The sequence below is a fragment of the Ruditapes philippinarum genome, unplaced genomic scaffold (assembly GCF_026571515.1).
Source record: "Ruditapes philippinarum isolate M1 unplaced genomic scaffold, ASM2657151v2 ctg11398_1_1_1_1, whole genome shotgun sequence".
NCBI classification, from domain to species: domain Eukaryota; kingdom Metazoa; phylum Mollusca; class Bivalvia; order Venerida; family Veneridae; genus Ruditapes; species Ruditapes philippinarum.
This window is the reverse complement of record NW_026863727.1, coordinates 10,886-30,140: the sequence shown is the minus strand read 5'-3', so window position 1 is coordinate 30,140 and position 19,255 is coordinate 10,886. Positions and strand designations below refer to the sequence as shown.

The 19,255-nt window shown below is 33.1% G+C and overlaps 1 protein-coding gene across 1 annotated transcript; it reads left to right on the top strand.

Annotated features, from left to right (window-relative positions):
* The first annotated feature begins 1,400 nt into the window (after positions 1–1,400).
* LOC132723143 (ATPase family AAA domain-containing protein 3-B-like) lies at positions 1,401–18,516 on the top strand. The gene is made up of 15 exons (XM_060707816.1): positions 1,401–1,416; positions 2,101–2,177; positions 3,969–4,130; positions 5,075–5,144; positions 6,028–6,193; positions 6,533–6,602; positions 7,858–8,013; positions 8,648–8,704; positions 9,568–9,693; positions 10,288–10,412; positions 10,880–10,931; positions 11,642–11,712; positions 12,472–12,639; positions 13,649–13,757; positions 14,292–18,516. The coding sequence occupies exons 2-15, from the start codon at positions 2,133–2,135 to the stop codon at positions 14,490–14,492; spliced, it is 1,578 nt and encodes a 525-aa protein (XP_060563799.1). The 5' UTR covers positions 1,401–1,416; positions 2,101–2,132; the 3' UTR covers positions 14,493–18,516.
* Positions 18,517–19,255: the final 739 nt, after the last annotated feature.

Below are 19,255 nucleotides of genomic sequence, written 5' to 3'. Positions count from 1 at the left end.
CATTTTAAAGAGAAAAAAACTTTGGCTGTTAAAAGTATATTTATTTTAATGATTTTGAATGCATCAAATTCAAGTTTATTTGTACTAATATGATTCAATATATCTGATATAAAAATGTATTTTATATGATAAAGATTCAATTAATTATATTTGTTTTACAAATTACAGGGATTCTTATTTTATTTACATCAAATATTTAAAGTACCTATGTTTATTTGCAATTGTTTATATATTATTCCTTCACAGTCATGTATGTTTAAACTTGAAAATATCAAATGATCTTGTAGAAATGTTCATTTTCATAATAAAATGGGGGAAATTTAATCATATCATTGCATCGTTTTAAGATTACGACCGGTTTGTGCTTGCTTAAAAATCCCCCACCTTTGGTCCAAATCCCCTGCTTTTTAAAGCCAAATCCCCCTATCTGGGTGGCTGGAAATATGGCATGTATGTTGCCAATCACATGCTGCATTCAATTATATAAACACCTTCAGATGCCACATAATGGCATAATACATTATAAACATAGAAAAACACATGAATCTAAATGAACACCTTTGAGAAGCTATCTTGCGGTATATGATCACAATCAAATGTGGCATGCAGCTATATGTAAACCCCATCAGATGCTCATTCAGTTATATAAACACAATCAAAACTGCAGGCAGCTATATCAACACCATCACATGCCACATACAGCCATCTCAACACATTCAAATACCACATTCAGCCATATGAACACAAATGCCTAATTAAGTTATATGAACACCATAAAACAGTGTCTCTGTCAGGCAGCTACATGTATGTGAACAACTGTATGCAATATTAAAATAAAGACCATCGCATGCAGCTACATCTATATGAGCAAGAAAATGGCATACAGCCATATGAACTCCATCAGAAGTCATATGCAACTATAATATAATTATTTATATAGATTTTTGACACCCAGGTTTGCAAACTCCTCACAGCGGTTACGTCACGCTTTGCTACTTTAACTGTACAGATCAGGGGAAGTAACCGCTGCGAGGAGTTTGCCAGGTTTGATACAGTGTTACATATTTAGTACCGTTCAACCGTAAATAGTCTCATAACGTCACATATAACTTATCTTACACTGCACCGCTCACACGTGTGGTCGACTTCCGTTAAAAACACCGGTATATATTGCATGAGAAACTGTCAAAGGACAAACTTTACATAACTAGACATGTCTTGGTTGTTTGGAAATGAACAAAGCCCAGGGTGGTGGGCAATTACCACCAGGCTTTCCACCACCGCCTGGATCCGGCCGGGACAGTGGGGGAAACGATGGCAAAACACCGGATAAATCGCGTTCAGATGCGTACACTTTTTGACTCTGCAGCCCTTGAAAAGAGCCGCACAGGCAGGCTAAGACTTTGGAGCGTTCAGGTGATTATGTCATGAATACTTTGCCGTGACTTAAAATAATTTAAGTTTATTACACTGCCATTGTTTGCAAAACCGTATCTAATTATTCTGTGAAAAGGTCACAGCTATAAAGTTCCGTACAGGTGAAGGTCATTGGTATAGTTTCAAGTCATATCATCCCAGTCAGGTATGCTTTATTAGAATTATATGTTTGGTGGTTGTTAAAGTCTAATGCTTGAAAAGATGCAATTGATATCATTCAAATGTTATCTATTGCATTATCGCGTTTTTACATTTGCAAAAGTTATGAATGATATAACTCATTTTTTTCTACACATTTGTGTACAGGGCTGGCCCACAGGAGTGTCAATGCACATGTCAAAAGATTATTTATTTTTTTATTCTCTCTACTCTTTATAACAAGGTATACAAGTTCAAATTTCCTTATCAGATGCAGGAACAAAAAATGCTTATTGGAATGAGCCAAACATTTCTATGATGATATGCATTAATTTTAGACCAATAAGTATAACTTTAAAATTAGTAATGGCCCTGATAGTTTTGCAGTCTCAAACCTTCCAGTTCTTACTGGATGCCTTCATGAAAATGTGTACTAAATGACAAATATTTTAAATTTTTTCTCTTCTAAATTTTGCTGTTTTATAATGATGCGCTATTATGAAATGAATATATTGTCTCTTTTAGCACATGCTAAAGATGCATTGGAATTATCAAAGATGCAGGAGCAAACAATACAGATTGAAAACCAGAAGAAAATCAAGGTAAACACAAAACCAGTTTCTGGATGCATCAAAGTATATAAAGCTATAGCTGATGTAATCAGGTCTAGGATTTCATGATATTATGGGCCAATATTTACAAACAGTCTGTAAATTTATGGACCATTTTTTGATCAGTTAATTGACAGACAAAAAAGTTGAAGAATTTGATTACTTTCATTTTTGTGTCGCCTTGAAAAAGGCGACATATAGGGGTTACTTTTATTGGCGGCGTCCTTGTCGGTGACGTCGTCCCCTTAAGCTTGTCCGGAGCATAAGTCAGTCATTATAAGTCGGATTGACTTCTAACTTGGTATACATGCTTCTTATAATGAACCGAAGTGCAGTGCTTAAGAACCGGTACTATGCACTTCTTATTTTTTTAGTTATTGCCCTTTGTTAATTTTCAAACTTTATTTTTGTACGGGCCATTTCTCCTAAAGTATAAAAGCTATGGACTTGAAACTTCAAAGGATGATAGATCTCATTAAGAAGAAGTGCAGTGCACAAGAACTGGTACTCTGCATTTCTTATTTTTTGAGTTATTGTCCTTTGTTAATTTTCATACTTTATTTTTGTCCAGGCCATTTCTCCTAAAGTATTAAAGCTTTGGACATGAAACTTCATAGGATGATAGATTTCATTAAGAAGAAGTGCAGTGCACAGAAACTGCTGTTCTGCATTTCTTATTTTTTGAGTTATTGCCCTTTGTTGATTTTCATATTTAATTTTTGTCCTGGCCATTTCTCCTAAACTATATTGTTCACAAGGCGACACATCCGACTCGCGGAGTTCTAGTTCACTTTTACCAAAACTTTCTTATTCATTTCAAAATTTGTTTTGAAACTTGTCTCAATCAATAAAACAAATAAAGCTGCAGATTTTAGTATTGCATTAAAAACAGCAATGATCACATTAAATGCCTGTAATTTTATGGATTGAAAAATCTAAGTTTCTAAATGCTAGACAATCCATAAATTTATTTGCTTGTCAATTATTAATAAGAAATCTTGATCTCATAATATTTATTAAAGATTTAAAAACAGTTTCAGATTTGTAACATGGAATGTCTATGTAATTAGATAAATATGAATAGTGTACTAAGAGGAATAACCAGTAAAATGTCCAGGAACAAAATGCTATTGTTAGTAGACCCATTGAGTGAAGATTTAGTTGAGATCGAGATTGATTGCATGAGGGTAACAAGGCCTTTTCCCACGTGTACAGAGGCCCTTCCCTTAAGTTTGGGGAGTAATGTAGTATATTTGCAAAAGTGGAAGGATAATCTTGATATAAATTGAATTTAAGAGAGGGTTGGGGGAAATGCATTGTTGTAAAGAATTTTCAATTTTTTTGTGTAACAGCCCCTGCTATAAAAGGACAAACAGACCTGGCCCTGACTTATTCAAATAAACCTTGAAAACCTTGGTTATGGATTATCTTTCCTTGCCTTGTTAAATGGAAGAAAGATTTTCACTTGTGTAATTTATAAACTTTTGTTTTTGATTTCTTATGCAATCCATTTATGTCTGCGATATTTGTTTTAATTGCAGGACACAGATAAGGGTGTTTGATTAAAATAATATACAGAGTCTGAGGGGATCTATATCAACTATTTATATATAAAGATATTGTTTGACCTTTAAAACATTGTCATTTGTCATATCAAACAGAACTTAAATGGCTCAAGACTTGAGGAACTGGCTGCCAATTCTGTTAATGAAGTCTGTTGAACAGACTCCATCAACCAATTAATAACAGGATTAACAAATTCTCATTCAATTTGAATTACAGGAGATGGAAGGCCAAATAGAACAAATGAAATTGGAGCAGGCTCGAGTAATGGAGGAGGAGAAACGTAAAACTTTACGTGAAGAAACAAAGTTGAGTCAACAAAAGTCACAATACCAGGATCAACTAGCTAGAAAAAGATACGATGACCAGCTAGCACAGCAGGTATTGTTTCTTACGTATACAAAGAAATTTTTGCTTGGCAAACAAATTTCATATTGCTAGATTACATACAAGTAAGGCTCCCACGTTTACAATTTTTTGTAAACATTTACATGATTGTTAAGAACCAAATTGATATTGTTTAAATGGTGGTACTTCTATGTACTATACTACACCATGTATTCAAGTTGCAAAATGATGAATTACTTTCTATTTTTAACACATGTACAAATGATTATAATGTTCTGGGCTCATCACGATTGAGTCGCAGTGTATCCTCATTTCGCTCTTTTGAAAGATGAAAGGAAAATCAACTTTATCAAAAATGTCACAAGCGATTATTACACCATAATGCTGTGTTGAGGGTTGTTAACACATATTTTCCGTTTTTTACTTTGGAATAAACCAATTAGAATTGATAGAATTCATGAATACAGGCAATGATTACGATATTTTGTAAGACAAAATGGTCATTTCGATTAAATGGTAAAAATTATCGTAAACATTTACGAATGAAATCGAAAGGAATCTGTTGAAGCGTGTAACCGTGGGGGTCTTACATACTAGTATGTTAATAAAAACCCTGTTGACAAGATTTCTTTGCTAGCCATCAAGTAAAAACAAAAATACATAAAAACATTCACATTTATCAGTTTTACACTTCAGGGCCAATTAAAAATGTCTTGCTTTGTTGCAAAACATTTTTATTGACATTTTCCTCAAATGGAAAGACAATGTTTTCTTATCTCCATATACAAATAATGGAATGTGCAACTCTATGTAAATTACAGAGATTTAATATCTTGGAACCAGGCAAAAGAAGTCTTTAAAGATGGAATAATAGAACTACTAGAAATTTATCATTTATGTTTTTAAATTCATTTAGCTTTTAATTTACTTTTGTTTTCAAAATATTCTGCATATTGAGTATGTATACAATATTTCAGGCCAGATTGAATGAAGAAAACTTAAGGAAGCAGGAAGAGTCTGTACAGAAACAAGAACAAATGAAGAGAGGTAATGTAAATCCATCTTGTAGTTTGGTACTGATATCCCTTAAAAATTGAATGGAATGTTCCAAATTCATAACAGAGGGATTCCATTACACAAAGTCAGCTGGTTGAGGGTTAAGAACAATTATGATGTGAATAAGTAATACCTGTAATATGTACTAACATATTTTCTTCAAAATCAGTGTCTGAGAATGCTTCAAGTTGATTAATGTTATGCAATACAGATGTATTGTTAACCTAAATTTAAAAGTGCCAGCTGCACAAAGGGTGGAGGTAGAGTATAGATGGGAGTCATCATTACCAGTATAGTCTGTACATATTAACTAACATCTTTTGTTACAGTTGCAACTTCAGGCCATCCTTAAAAAAATGTTTGTTTGCAGTAACGCGACCGACTCGCAAAATTTGCCCCTACTCAAAATTTTTTTTCATGGTCTGGATATAAAAAAATTTTTTTTTGAATCAGAAAATTATGCCTTTTGCTTTGTTTTCGTTCTGTTAAAGGTTATTAGAAGAAATAAAATGTAGGTCTTTAACTAAATAAGAATTCAGTTATCAATTTATTAATTGTTACCAGATTATCAAAGCATATATTGTCCAGCATTTTGAAATTCCATGTTTATTTGGGAGTACTGTAAGTTCAATAAAAAAAAAAAAATCGACCTACCTACCCACCTTGAAAATTCTGAGTCGGGTTACTGCAAACAAACAATTTTTTAAGGATGGCCTAATAAACAAGCATGTTTACCTTCACAAAACTGTACAATTATTGGACCTAATACTGAAGGAAATTTATTTTCTTTGTAGCATTGGTTAATATTGATTGTAGAATACAATTACTCGTGATATTCAGTTTCAAAGTTTAATGTGTTTTTTATGTACAAAAGGGAGTATGGAGTACCAGGCAGAACTTAACCACAAGAATGATATGAAAAGAATAGAGGCGGAGTTACGGGGAAAAGCTAAAATAGACAGAGAGAACCAGGATATCCTAAAAGAACAAATACGCCTGCGAGCACAGGAAGATAGAAAAACAAGACTGGAATCTATCAAGTAAGTACTGGACTGTATTAGAAAAAAAATAAAGAAAATTAAGGAGAATTTTTGTAATTAAGATTGTAATCTCTTATGCTAGATTTTCTACCTATATTTATGTATTATTGATGAAGTCAAATAGTGTCGGGCATTGTTTTAAAAAAAAAACATCAAGTAAGAACTTTGTAATGATCTCAGCCCTGAGAATAAAAGGTCAGGAGAAAAAATGCTGTCCAGTTAGACAATTTAACCTTTTTGCTTAAATTTTTAGATGTAAAAACTAATTTTCAAAGCGCAAAATTAATATTATAATATAAAGTGAAAAAGTATTTTCAAGGTATTTTGTCATGTTTACAGGACAGCAGGAGCTGTGCTAGGGGAAGGATTTAAAGCATTTATATCAGACTGGGACAAAGTGACAGCTACTGTAAGTCAATGAACTATTTGTAAGAGACTGTATCATATATTAACGCTTGCTGAACTTGTCCATCTGGCATCTTCCATTTTTGGAACTGTTCTATTATCAACATACGGAATATAAAGGTCAAAATTTGAAGTTTTTCAACCAATGGTATAGAGCCTTGTCAGATTATTCAGATTTGCAAGCTGTCCTGGCTCTATACTGGTGACAACAGCTAACCATTTTTGGGTTCTGGTGCTTGTGGGCGTGGATAGTTGAAGCATTTACCACTACAGTCCATGCTCAGGCTCAGTCAAGCTGAGCCTACAACATTTTCATTATAGCTGTTAAGGTGTTTGTTAGGGACTCTGTTTTTCTTTATTTCTTAAATTTAATATATGAATTCAGTCATCCATTGAACAGGCTAGATACTCTTTAACAATAGTATCTGTGACAGATTTTATACTTTCCTAATTTGTATACAGTGTAACTTCCGAAAACCGAACACCCATGGGACTTGTCAAAAAGTTCGGATTTCAGAGGTTTCCGGAATTCAGAGGTTTATGATAATGTGGACAAGACAAAGCCATCGTCCGATGCTAGTTAATTAATTATTACATCAAATGCAATAAAATCCCTAAAGACGTTTGATGCACACATTGTCTAATTAATTGTCATTTAATCCGCTTATAAACACTTCAAATTAACTGACCGCCGTAAATTACTTTGATTAACCGCAGGGCCGCATTACTTCAAACATACCATTTTACAGTTTGTGATTTTAACGCGTGTCAAATTACACGATCACCGCTAATTAGTAAACAATCGATAGAGAGATTAAATCTTCCTGCGGGGTAAACATTCTCGATTTACAATGTATTTCACACCTTTGGATATTTCCGGTTTTTGGAGGTAAAATTGCATTGATTTGACTCTAATTTTACGAAAATATCGTCCGGAATTCAGAATTTAGAAGTTCCGGAATTCAGAAGTATTATATTGATAGAAAATAGATAGGAAAAAATCGGGACCGAAAAAAATGTTCGGTTTTTAGAAGTTTCCGGATTTCAGAAGTTCCGGAATTCGGAAGTTACACTGTATTTGTTTAATTATTAGTATAAATTGTTATTTAATGAACAACAGTTTCTGTTAAACCTTCAGATGTATTTGCTGAGGTGCATTTATCCATTTTGCAAATACTTTCAGTATGAAAAATTATTGCATGAAATATTTTATAGTCAAACATTAATTATGATTTTAAGATGTAAGTGTTTGTTTACAGGCTGCAGGGATCACGCTGGCAGCTGCTGGTATATATGGTGCCAAATACAGTATAGGTGTAGCTGCCCGGTACACAGAGGCTCGCCTTGGTAAACCATCACTAGTTAGAGAAACTTCCAGAATTACTGTCTTAGAAACTCTGAAACATCCAATCAAGGTAAGGCTTTTCATAAACTGGCCTCAAGGGTATAAAACTTCTTTCTGAGTTCTGTCTCAAATCTCAGGATTTTCATTGGTCAGTGTACAGTCAGTGGCAGTTTCTGACCAATCAAATACCTGAGATCTGAGTTTGACCTTAGAAACATTCTTTATAACCTTGGATCCTGTTCTATTCACTTAAATATTGAATCTTTAAGAAAAATAAAGCTATTCCTTACATATGCGTTCACTTAGTTAATTCAGGAAGAGATTTCAGCTATTAATTACATTTAGCTGAATAAAGCTCTGTTAAGTTTAAGCATCTTTGCAGGGCCGGCAAAATCAATTGTCCGTATTGCCCATGTTGTCCCACAGACTGTACGGACAAGTGAAAATTTTCAAGAATTTACTATGTAAATATCATACGGACAAGTTAAAAAATGCTTCACATAAAAACGGACAAGTAAGTCAAAATCAGATTTTGCCCGCCCTGCTTTGTATTTCTGAAAAAGTGGTGCAGCAAATATTTTCTCATTCTTGACATTTTCAAGAAAGCAGAATGAAGAAAACACTAGTTTACATAATTATGCTCATGTGAAAACATGTAGATGTGAATGGGTAAAAATTAATTTCTTGTTATTTATTACTTACAGATCGGAAAGAAAATATTTAAAAAGAAAGAAGAAGTATTAAGTGGTATTATATTAAAGGTAGGTGATCAGGGGCTTGACCTGTTTTACTAACATTTCTTAAGATTTTCGTAATTATTATTTGAACTTTATTTGTGTGTTTCACAAAAGTTGTGAGTTTTTTCTTACACATACGTTTAAATAGTTCTTAACACTTCAGTGGAGGTTTTTAGAATTCTTCAATTACAAGGTATTTTGGGAATATTTATCAGAATATCAGAAAAATCAAGTTGGTGACGGCAAAACATTCATTGACATGAAAGCTAAACTAGAATTTTGTATGGTCATCAACAGACACCCTGATAGGCCTATAAACTGACAATAGCTAGTAATATTGAGGGAGTCAAAACCATATTTTACTGATATTTCAACATGAATTTTCCTTACCCAAGAAATCCAGATCTGAATGGCTTCTTTTTGTTAAATGTGTCTTTGTAAGGTTTTTGCATTCTTGAGCATTGTTTCAAAGTATTAGGATAAATGGTAAATGTCAGTTGCTTGTAGTTTGTTTAAATCCCATTTTTTACATAAACTTTTACACCTTATTGGGAATGAATTTGATCAACTAGGAAATTTTTGGGTCTTGGAAATTTGGGGGAAAAACAGTTTGTGACAACAGTCAAATTTTAAATTTTTATTGATAATTATATACAGTGACAAAATAGGTATATATGCCACCTGGAATGGGTTGTAAGAAAGGAAAAGAATACACTGACCACAAAAAAGTATAATTACTAAATGTAAGCTCAATAGATAAAAAAATATTGTAATAAATGTTAATAAAGTGATTAATAGTTTTAAAACTTTTAATATGGTATGCAGTATGTTTTCTTGGGTTTACAACTTTTGTTCAGTGGAATTTTTGAATTTAATTTTCTTTGCAGCCAGAATTAGAGGAGAGATTGAGAGATGTTGCCATAGCAACAAGTCATACTAAGAAGAACAATGGTTTCTATAGAAACTTGTTAATGTACGGACCACCTGGAACAGGAAAAACAATGTTTGCCAAGGTAATTATTGTATTATTTTATGTCGTATAAAATATAGTATGAAAGTATGTTTTATAAGTAGACTGCAGGATTTGTGTGGTAGAGTAGACAAAGTGAGCTATTATGATCACCTTCTGTCCAAAGTAAGCAGTTTTACTTACTCAACACTTCCTCAACCGCTCGGCCAATAGTAATTAAACCATACAGGAATGATTCTTATGAGGTTTTCAATAGAAATTCCTCAAAAAGGTTTTGATCTACTGAACAAGATGGCCCCCAGAGCTTAAGTGGTCCTTTACTAAATTGTGAGTTCTTGTTTGTTTAGATTCTTGGGCAAGGCAAAATTTCTGCCTGACATTAACAGTAGTCTAATGGTCATTGATCTTCCACCTCTGATTCAGAAATCATTTAGGATTAATAGTTGATCACTGACTGAGAAATGAGTGATTATTGGTTAGTGGTAACTTTTTCTGGAATGCCTGATAAATGGACAGACTGCAAAGATATGACCAAAACTTGTTTTGAAACCAGCATAAAAATAAAAACAAACCAAGTTAATCAACTTTTGTTTCTTGACTTATTTCATGTTTATATATAGATGGTTTAATATTTCAGAATTTAGCCAAGCATTCTGGTATGGACTACGCCATAATGACCGGAGGTGATGTGGCACCCATGGGTAAAGAGGGAGTTAGTGCAATGCATAAAGTATTTGATTGGGCACAGACTAGTCGGAAAGGGTGAGACAACTTGTTCTTCAATGAGACCCATATATATGCCTACCAGTAACTGCAGTATTTAATCAATAAAAAGTTGGCAAAAGTGGCAGTTTTTCCTACAATGGTGCTTTTAACTTCTCTATTCAATATAAATATACATATTTTGGTTGCTGCTGTCCAACTGACTAGTAAATTTCACAACTGAAAAGTTTTCCTAATTGTGCAGACGTAAACCTGTTCCCAAAAGGGTGGAAAAAATACTTAACCGTTAAAATTCATGTAGAAAATCTGGAAACAAAGTGATCACTCTGAAGCATTAATCACAACAAAATTACATGAAAACTGTTGACTCGGTTTGATTGAGTCTGTACAAGTGGGATATAATGAAAAAATGCAACATTCCTCACACCCACTAGCACTGTCTTGATCAGTACTCAATTTTCAGAACATGTTGTTTGGTTATTGGTTTTAATTATGTTTTTTTTCAGTGTGTTATTATTTGTGGATGAAGCTGATGCATTTTTAAGGAAAAGAAATAGGGTATGATAAAAATTCTACATTTAATTCATGTTTATTATAAACAAAAATTATATATTTCGACCTGCCCTGGGTTTATTTTTACCTATCCATTTCTGATAACAGGTGTGTCAAAGCATTACATATCTAAGTATTCAACAGTATAGCACATGGCGGCTTGGTCAGAGTGTAAGAATAATGCAGGCAGACATTTCCTTCTATGACTGCTGTAAGTTCAACTGTTTTGGAGGTGGAGGTCAGATGCTTAAGAAAAAAAAATAAAAAATTAAGAGATATTAATACGATTTTTTGAGTTGTTACAATGTATTTATGACTAATATGTATGTAAGACATAATTATTGTAAATCATTGTCTTTGAAAGAAAAAAGGTGTCCTTGGCAGAGCGTTAAGGTTGTTGACCCTTTACCGCTGTGGGTTTAAATCCTGACAGTGATTTTGGATTCTTTCATGTGAGGAGGCTATTCAGCTAGCTTACTGAATGTCAGTGGTTTTATTCGGGTTTTAATGAGATCATCCTCAATCAGTTAATCAAGAAATTCGCCATATGACATATACTGTGTTGGAGCAACCTAAAACCCAACCAAAAAAAAAAAAAAAGAAATAGATAAAAAAGGGCTTTATTCCCCTCTGTGAATGATTGAGAGGGACTTATATTTTTGGGGGGGATTCCCATTTTGTGTATGATAGTTATAAATAGAGACATATATTTTCAGGAATTGATAAGTGAGGATATGCGTGCAACATTAAATGCCTTTTTATACAGAACAGGGGAACAATCAAATAAGTAAGTTATCTAGATTTCTGTCGGAAATTTCAATCATTATGTTTGAATACAAAAGGGAAATCATCTTTGAAAAAAATATGAATGGAAATATGAGATAAAGTTTGTTGTGGATTCATGGAATTATTTGACAAATACTGTATTGGTTAACAATTTAGCATGTTAACGTCCTTTAAAGCAGTATGTTACTAGATTTGTCTTGATGTCGTGATATTTCTGAAAATTTGTTCTTGTGAGTTTTAATGTTGAAAAATGTACAGCTTGTGAACTTAAGCTTTTACTATTCACTGAATCTACGTATAAATTGAAAAATATGTAGAAAATTTACTTTTCTAACAGGAAAGAAAGATATTTGTATAAATCATAAACTTTAAAATTTTAGTCATAAAAGATTGTTGTACATAAATCGTATTTGTATAATGTTTTCAAAGTTATACGTTGATTGTAAGTATTTGTATATTTCTTAATATTTTCAAATGATTTCCACAAGTTGGAAGATAGTGAAAATCTATTTTCCTAATCAAGACTAGAAAATAGCAGTGGAATCCTAAATAGTCAGAGAAGTTTTTGAGATTTGTTATTAATGTATTATATTATATGGTGAGAACACTTGACAATCCAGAGTTCTCGCAAAAATACTGACGTAGTTAAAAGTTTAGAAGTTCGGACTGACCTTGCCAAATATCAATAGCATAGGCAAGCCTTCATCAGAATCTAAGTTTTATAAATTAAAAAAAAAACAAAACACTATTTGTTTTACAGATTTATGATAGTTTTAGCCAGTAATACACCGGAACAATTTGACTGGGCTATAAATGACAGATTAGACGAGATGGTGGAATTTTCTCTACCAAATCTAGAGGAGCGTAACAGATTAGTACGACAATATTTTGATAAATATGTTCTCCAACCAGCATTTGAGGCTAAAGGGTAAGCTTGATGTATGATATGCTCTCAACTTCCTTGTATCAGTTACTTTAAGACGCCTTGATTTAACATGCAGTCTCCACTGCATGTTAGGTCGTGGACTTCAAATAATTTGCCCCTCACCTCTGTGGGTTTGAATCCGGACAGGGACTTTGGATTCTTTCATGTGAGGAAGCTATCCAGCTAGCTTACGGAATGTCGGTGGTTCTACTCAGGTACCCGTTCGTGCCTTAAATAATGCACGGAAGGGCACCTGAGGTCTTCCTCCACCAGTAAAGGTGGAACGTCGCGATATGACCTATACTGTGTCGATGTGAAGTAAAACCGAAAACAAACAAACTGCATTTGATGAAAGTGAATCATGTGAATAAAACATTATTGGGTCTGCTGGTTATTGTAAAAATGCTTAATATTATAATTTTACAAAATATTCCTTTTCTACATTTTTATATATTAAGCATAAGAACTGAGTTGAAATAAAAAGCAAAGAAAGAGAAAGAATTAAAATTCAGATTAAAAATGAGAAAAAAAAAATACTATGATCTGTAACAACTATATCTTCTATAGACAGTGGTTTCTGTACTGATCAGGGGAAGTAACTGCTGCAGGGAATTTGATATTTACTGACACTCTTTTTGAGTCTGATCATAAAGATAATAGTTTAAATTAGTGTGTATATCCAGGCAACAGATTGATAAAATATATTATAGACAGTTTAAAACGTGAAAAGGGGATAGTTTATTGTAATTGATTATTCTAACCTGAATTGGTAGATAAAATTATAAACAATTTCATATAATGCTGTCTGAACTTATGAGTAATAAGTTTTGTTATAATTTGATTGTAAAGATATGGGGGAGAAAGATTTTTGCATAGATTGTAGCATATGTAATCAATCCTCCTATTTATAATATTATCTGTGGGTCTGAGACTTGCTTTATTGTTATACAAGGTCATTTTTACTGTGTTTAGAAATGCTAATGAAGTTTTTGTGTCAATGTTTTTATTAAAGGAGATTGAAGGTGGCCGAGTTTGACTATGACAAGAAATGTACAGAAATAGCAGAAAAAATAGAAGGATTATCTGGCAGAGAAATCTCAAAATTAGGTGTTGGCTGGCAGGTAAGACTCAAATTTTTGAAATAAAAGTTCAGAACAATGCATCAGTTAAATAGAAAAAAGCAGCACCAACGATTCTCCATCCTCAACTGTAGAGAAATAACAGGGACTTTGACTTTTGTGTAAAGGCTGCCTTAGAAGGACAGGCAGTAACCTGTCCCACACGTTGAGCTGAATATTCCGTTGCTATTTTGGTGCTGAAAGAAAATCATCACTTTGATCTGGTAGAGCTGGATCAGAATGGAGGTCAAAATTGGAGGATTTTCATCCTTGCCCCCTGTATTGCCATTACGTAAGGGATGGGGGGGGGGGGGTGAAGGAAGCAATTTGACTGGCGCATTACTTGTAAAATAAGATGAATACTCAATCATGAGAGTTATTGCATATTTACAAACTTCAATGTCATGTACAATTAGGGTTTTTGTTATATAACCAAAGTTGTCTTAAGGACTTTTCGTCCAGTAATGATATGTCTAATTTACATACAGTTATTCATAAGGTAGGGATATTGTGATACTGTGATACTGTTGTTTTCAGGCTGCAGCGTATGCTTCAGAATCCGGTGTTCTAACGGAAGCTATGATAGACGAGAAAGTCAAGGACGCCATGAAGTCACACGAGAAGAAGGTAATTTGGCAGGAAGATCACTCCATATATACAACGGCTGATCAGCGTACATTATCACAGAAGGCGGCCTCCATGGTGATCCCCAAAGCACCGGCTGTTCCGGAAAGCTGATGATTGACATGATTTAGATGTTACTAGGATTATTTGAACAATTATAGGATTAGAAATTGTTACGGACCATATACGTAAGGTTTCAGTGACCTTAATATGGTTTCAAGGAAGTATGTCGACTCGTACAAACATACCAACTTGTTAAGACAGATAAATGGACTATTCTAAGGTATTAGACCTGAAGTTGAGGAAGGTGGAAATGTAAGACATGCCAGAAAGGATCATATTTTAAATAGTTAACAACAAAAGAATTTGTTATGTTTAAGGAAGACATGTTCAGTTTTAAGTTTTTATATTAATTCTTATAGTCCTTGAAAAGCATAAACAAAAAAACAATTTTCATCAGATTCAAATTTTCAAAATTTATAATTAAACATATATATTGTGAGTTGTTATTAAGATGTAAAATTATTTGTGTTAATAGAGAGAAAAAGTTCATTTAATAGAGTAACAAGCATGTTGCAAATTTACTGACATTTGACAAGGTAATTATATGTATTCAAGAAAAAAATGTACACTTGTTCGAGATAATTTGAGATCATAAGCCTCAACATGATCCTGTCTTTAGATCCAGCAGCTTGGAGTCTCTCTTATGTTTGACAGCTCTAAGCTGGTTCCAGCTGCTGGAGATAATCTTTTAGAGAGAACATCTATGGGTTTCATTAATCAAGAAAAATTTTATGTGCTGGTATACCAAAAACCAAATAACTATTTTAAAATTAGCACGAAAAAGCATTTGTCATTCTTCGTTAATAACCATTGTGCTTCCACTGCCATGTGTCGCTGTGTGACACAGTGATTTAATGTGTGACACAGATATTTAATGTGTGGCCCATTTATTAAAATGATTTAATGTGTAACACTGATTAAATGTGTGAGACTGATTAAATGTATGACACACTGATCTGATGTATGACACACTGGTTTAATGTGTGACACAATGATTTTGTGTGTTCATCAGTGATTTATATGATTTATTACATGACACAAATTATATGTGTGACACATGATTGAATGTGTGACACAGACTTAATGATGTGATGTTACAATGACTGTTTAATTAAAGAATCATGTTGTATATTTTGAAACTAAGTAGTGATGTGTTGTTTTAATATTGGTAAATTTGTAATAAAAACAATAAAATGTGTTATGTATCAAACTATATTTTGTTAAATTACTTTAGAATCCCAAATATTTAAATTAAGACCGCATTTTTTGTATAATATAAAACACCAAACTTATTGACAAAGGGAAAACCTAGGTCTTTAGTGTTCATGATAAAATATGCATTCATGTTTCTGTACATTATATAGGTATGAACATATAATTATATGCATACCATACTGTTTTAAAGTGAAATACAATTTGATTAATGAAAAGAACCAGATTTCACTTGTATACATGCATTTAAATTGTAAATATTTTTGTAACTAACTTGATAGTGAAAGTAAGGAACAATTGCACTGTGATGATTTAAAGCAATATAAATGTTTGCAAGAATTGAAATGTATTTCATGAACACAGTCTATCTTCCATACATACTACATTTTATAATGTACTATGCATCGAAACGGGCGTCCCTGGCCGAATAGTTGACTTCAAACCACTTGCCTCTCGCCTCTCTGGGTTTGAATCTGACTGGGACTTTGGATTCTTTAATGTGAGAAACTATCCAACAGCTTATGGATGTCGTTGGTTCTACTTGGGTGCCCGTTTGGACATTTGCCACTTTGCCCCAGTTCGGACAGTTGCTAAGTAAAAACTTAAGATCTTTTCCTCAGTGCATAAAACATTGGCCTGTGGACCTCTAACAAGTTTGTTTAAATGACAGATCTGGTGTCAAAATGTGCCTCATGGGATCAAACTGCACCTTAAAAAACCATCTGAACCAACCAGCTTAGGTATTTGGCTCGAACATTTCAGTAAACAGCTACCAAGTTTGTTCAAATTATGGCCCATTGGTCAAAATTGGCCCCACTTCTTTAAAGTTATAGGTTTTCTTTATAGAGGTTTATATTTTGTAAAAATATTGAAAATATTTTTAAGCACCAAAGGCTGGGATTTAGATATTTTGCATGAAACATTGTCCAGTGGACCTCAACCAAGTTTATTCAAATAGCACAGGGTGAAAATTGGCAATGCCTTGGGGGGGGGGTGATAATGGGTTGACATTATATGTGTATAGAAGCAACCAGCGCATACAATAGCACCCATTGACTTTCTTCGCAACGTTTGACTTCCCTAAGCAACAAGGAACTTCCCTTTGCAGCCAGTGCTTCTGTTTGCAATTATTGACTTTCTTTGTCAACCTGTGACTTCCATAGCAACCATTTACTTCCCTTAAGAACCACTGACTTCCCTTAACAACCACTTTCGTCAGGAATCGGGGACTTTCATAGCAACTTTTGACTTCACTTAGCAACTAGTGGTTTCCACAGCAACCAGTTATTTCGATAGAAATCATTGACTTTCCATATAAACCAGTGACTATAGTAACCATTGACTCATTTACTTTCCTTCGAAAGCTGTTTTACTCACCCTGGCTTCAGTGTCACGCTCTGGTTACTTTTTTAACATGCAATATGGTATCTTCAAAAGTACGTTGAAACATCACACACTCGTTCTCTGTGATTATGTGACTTAATGGGTACATGTCCCATAACTCCGAGTTACCTTTGTACACAATAATGTCCCTTTTTATGCCCCCATTCTACGCTAGGGGCACTTTGATTTGCCCTTGTCCGTCCGTCCGTACATGCATTCGTGTGTGCGTGCGTTCCTGTGTTGTGTCAAACGTAGCTCTAAAAGTGCGGGAATTAGTCCACAAACTTTACATAAATATTGATCTTCATTTGAAGTTGTGCACATGTGGATTAGTTCAGTTTTGATTAATTTAGTAATTGCCCTTATACATATACTTATTTATTTTTTTCAATTTGTGTCGTGCATAGCTTAAAAGGTTTGACCTAGAAACATGACACTTAACAGGAATGTTGGTCAGTATGTGCAGTTTTGCTCCTGGGGGTTTGCTTGTGGATTCAGTATTTATAGAGTTATTGCCCTTAACTTAGTAAACATTTGCAATTTTCAACTTTTGTCACGCGTAGCCAATAATGTATTTGACCTAGAGTAATGAAACTATAGAAATGGGTCAGCATGTGTATTTGTGCACCCGGGGCTTCACCTGTGGGTTAATACAATTTTTGTAGAGTTATTGCCCTTGACTTTGTAAAAATTTACAATTTTCATCTTGTTTCGCACGTAACCCAAAAACTTTTTGACATGGAGTCATGAAACCTTACAAGAATGTTAGTTAAATTTTTTTTGTGGGTTTTCTTGTGAATTTATTTAATATTTGTTATTGAATACGACACCAAACAGGAAACTAATCGCTCACTGGTTACTGATATACCAGTTTCTCGTTAACATGTGCAAGATGGATATAACCTTCTTGCATTACCTGAGTTGGTAAGATTTCGTTAAAATTGACGAAGGTAAAAGAGCGCCATTAAAATCTACATTTTATTTGCACCATTTAAAGAAGTTGCCAATGGATACTCCTTGAAAAATCCTTTTATTCCTTAAATCATTACTATAAGTTCACATAAATTCGGAAGCCTTCTTCATCTTCTGTATGTACGTAATGTCGATATATATATTTGTTCTTCTTTGATAGTTTTATGATAAAGTACTGTCTAGTATATTGAATCTATTATCGCGTGATAAGGCGGACTGATAAAGCTATTGGATTTTGATTATAGGAAAGTTTGTTTAGTTGATAAGTACCTTTATTTATCCTTAATTTAAATAAATGTGTTACAATGACGCAGTCCATAAATGTGGTAGCGACTGGGTCATCAATACCTGTTATGTGTATCACGTGATACACATTGTCAGGAAAGTCGGTCAAGCAGTGTGCTACACATAATATAACTCTTTGTGAATGATAGTCTTAATGCTAAGTTTTGATCCTGCAACTATCTCAGAACATTTTCATTTTGACTATAATATATGTCTACAAAATATAGATGTCATAATTGATTTTCAATTAAAAAAAGAACTTTTGGAAAAGTGAGCTTTTTATACGTTTGAATCATTATACTTATAATGTTTGTAAAAAGAAAAAATAATGTTTGTAAAAAGAAAAATAAATATAATGGATCCTAAAGTTTTTGGTGTTATTTATATATTATGTTTAGGTGAATAAATCTTAAGATATTGGTAATTTGAAAAAAGAAAGAAAAATGAAATGTTAAAATATATATAAAAGAAAAATAAACATATTGTGTAAAGATATTCCAATGTGTCATTTATAGTATTAATAAATCTTCTCTATCAAAAATGTTCAAACCCAGAAATTGTTTCTCAGGGCCATCTTCTAAATCAGAACTTAATTAATTTACATCTATAGTATTTTAAGTATTTTATAAAAATAAAGCAAATTATTAATTAATCCTCTGAATAAAAATATATAGTCTTAGAGGATATTTGTTTGTTTGTGTGTAAGATGAAATTTTATTTCATCGAGTGGGCTTTAAAAACAGTATTCTCACGAGTGGCGTAATAATAATTATAGAAGTTAAATTGGATGATATGACTTAATCATTTTATTTATAACTATTATAATGTGTTAATAATAACAATAAAAGGCGAATCAAAGTCACATTCAAAAATCAATGCCCTATGACCGACATTTATCAACAAAATACAATATTGCCGAAAAAAAAAATCCTGTACAAGATTAATTTGGCAATTATTATCGG

Coding starts and splice junctions, on each gene's coding strand:
- LOC132723143 (XM_060707816.1), top strand. CDS start 2,133: ATGCAGGAGCAAACAATACAGATTGAAAACCAGAAGAAAATCAAG. Junction 5,145..6,027: donor ACAAGAACAAATGAAGAGAG/GTAATGTAAATC, acceptor TATGTACAAAAG/GGAGTATGGAGTACCAGGCA. Junction 10,932..11,641: donor TTTTAAGGAAAAGAAATAGG/GTATGATAAAAA, acceptor ATATATTTTCAG/GAATTGATAAGTGAGGATAT.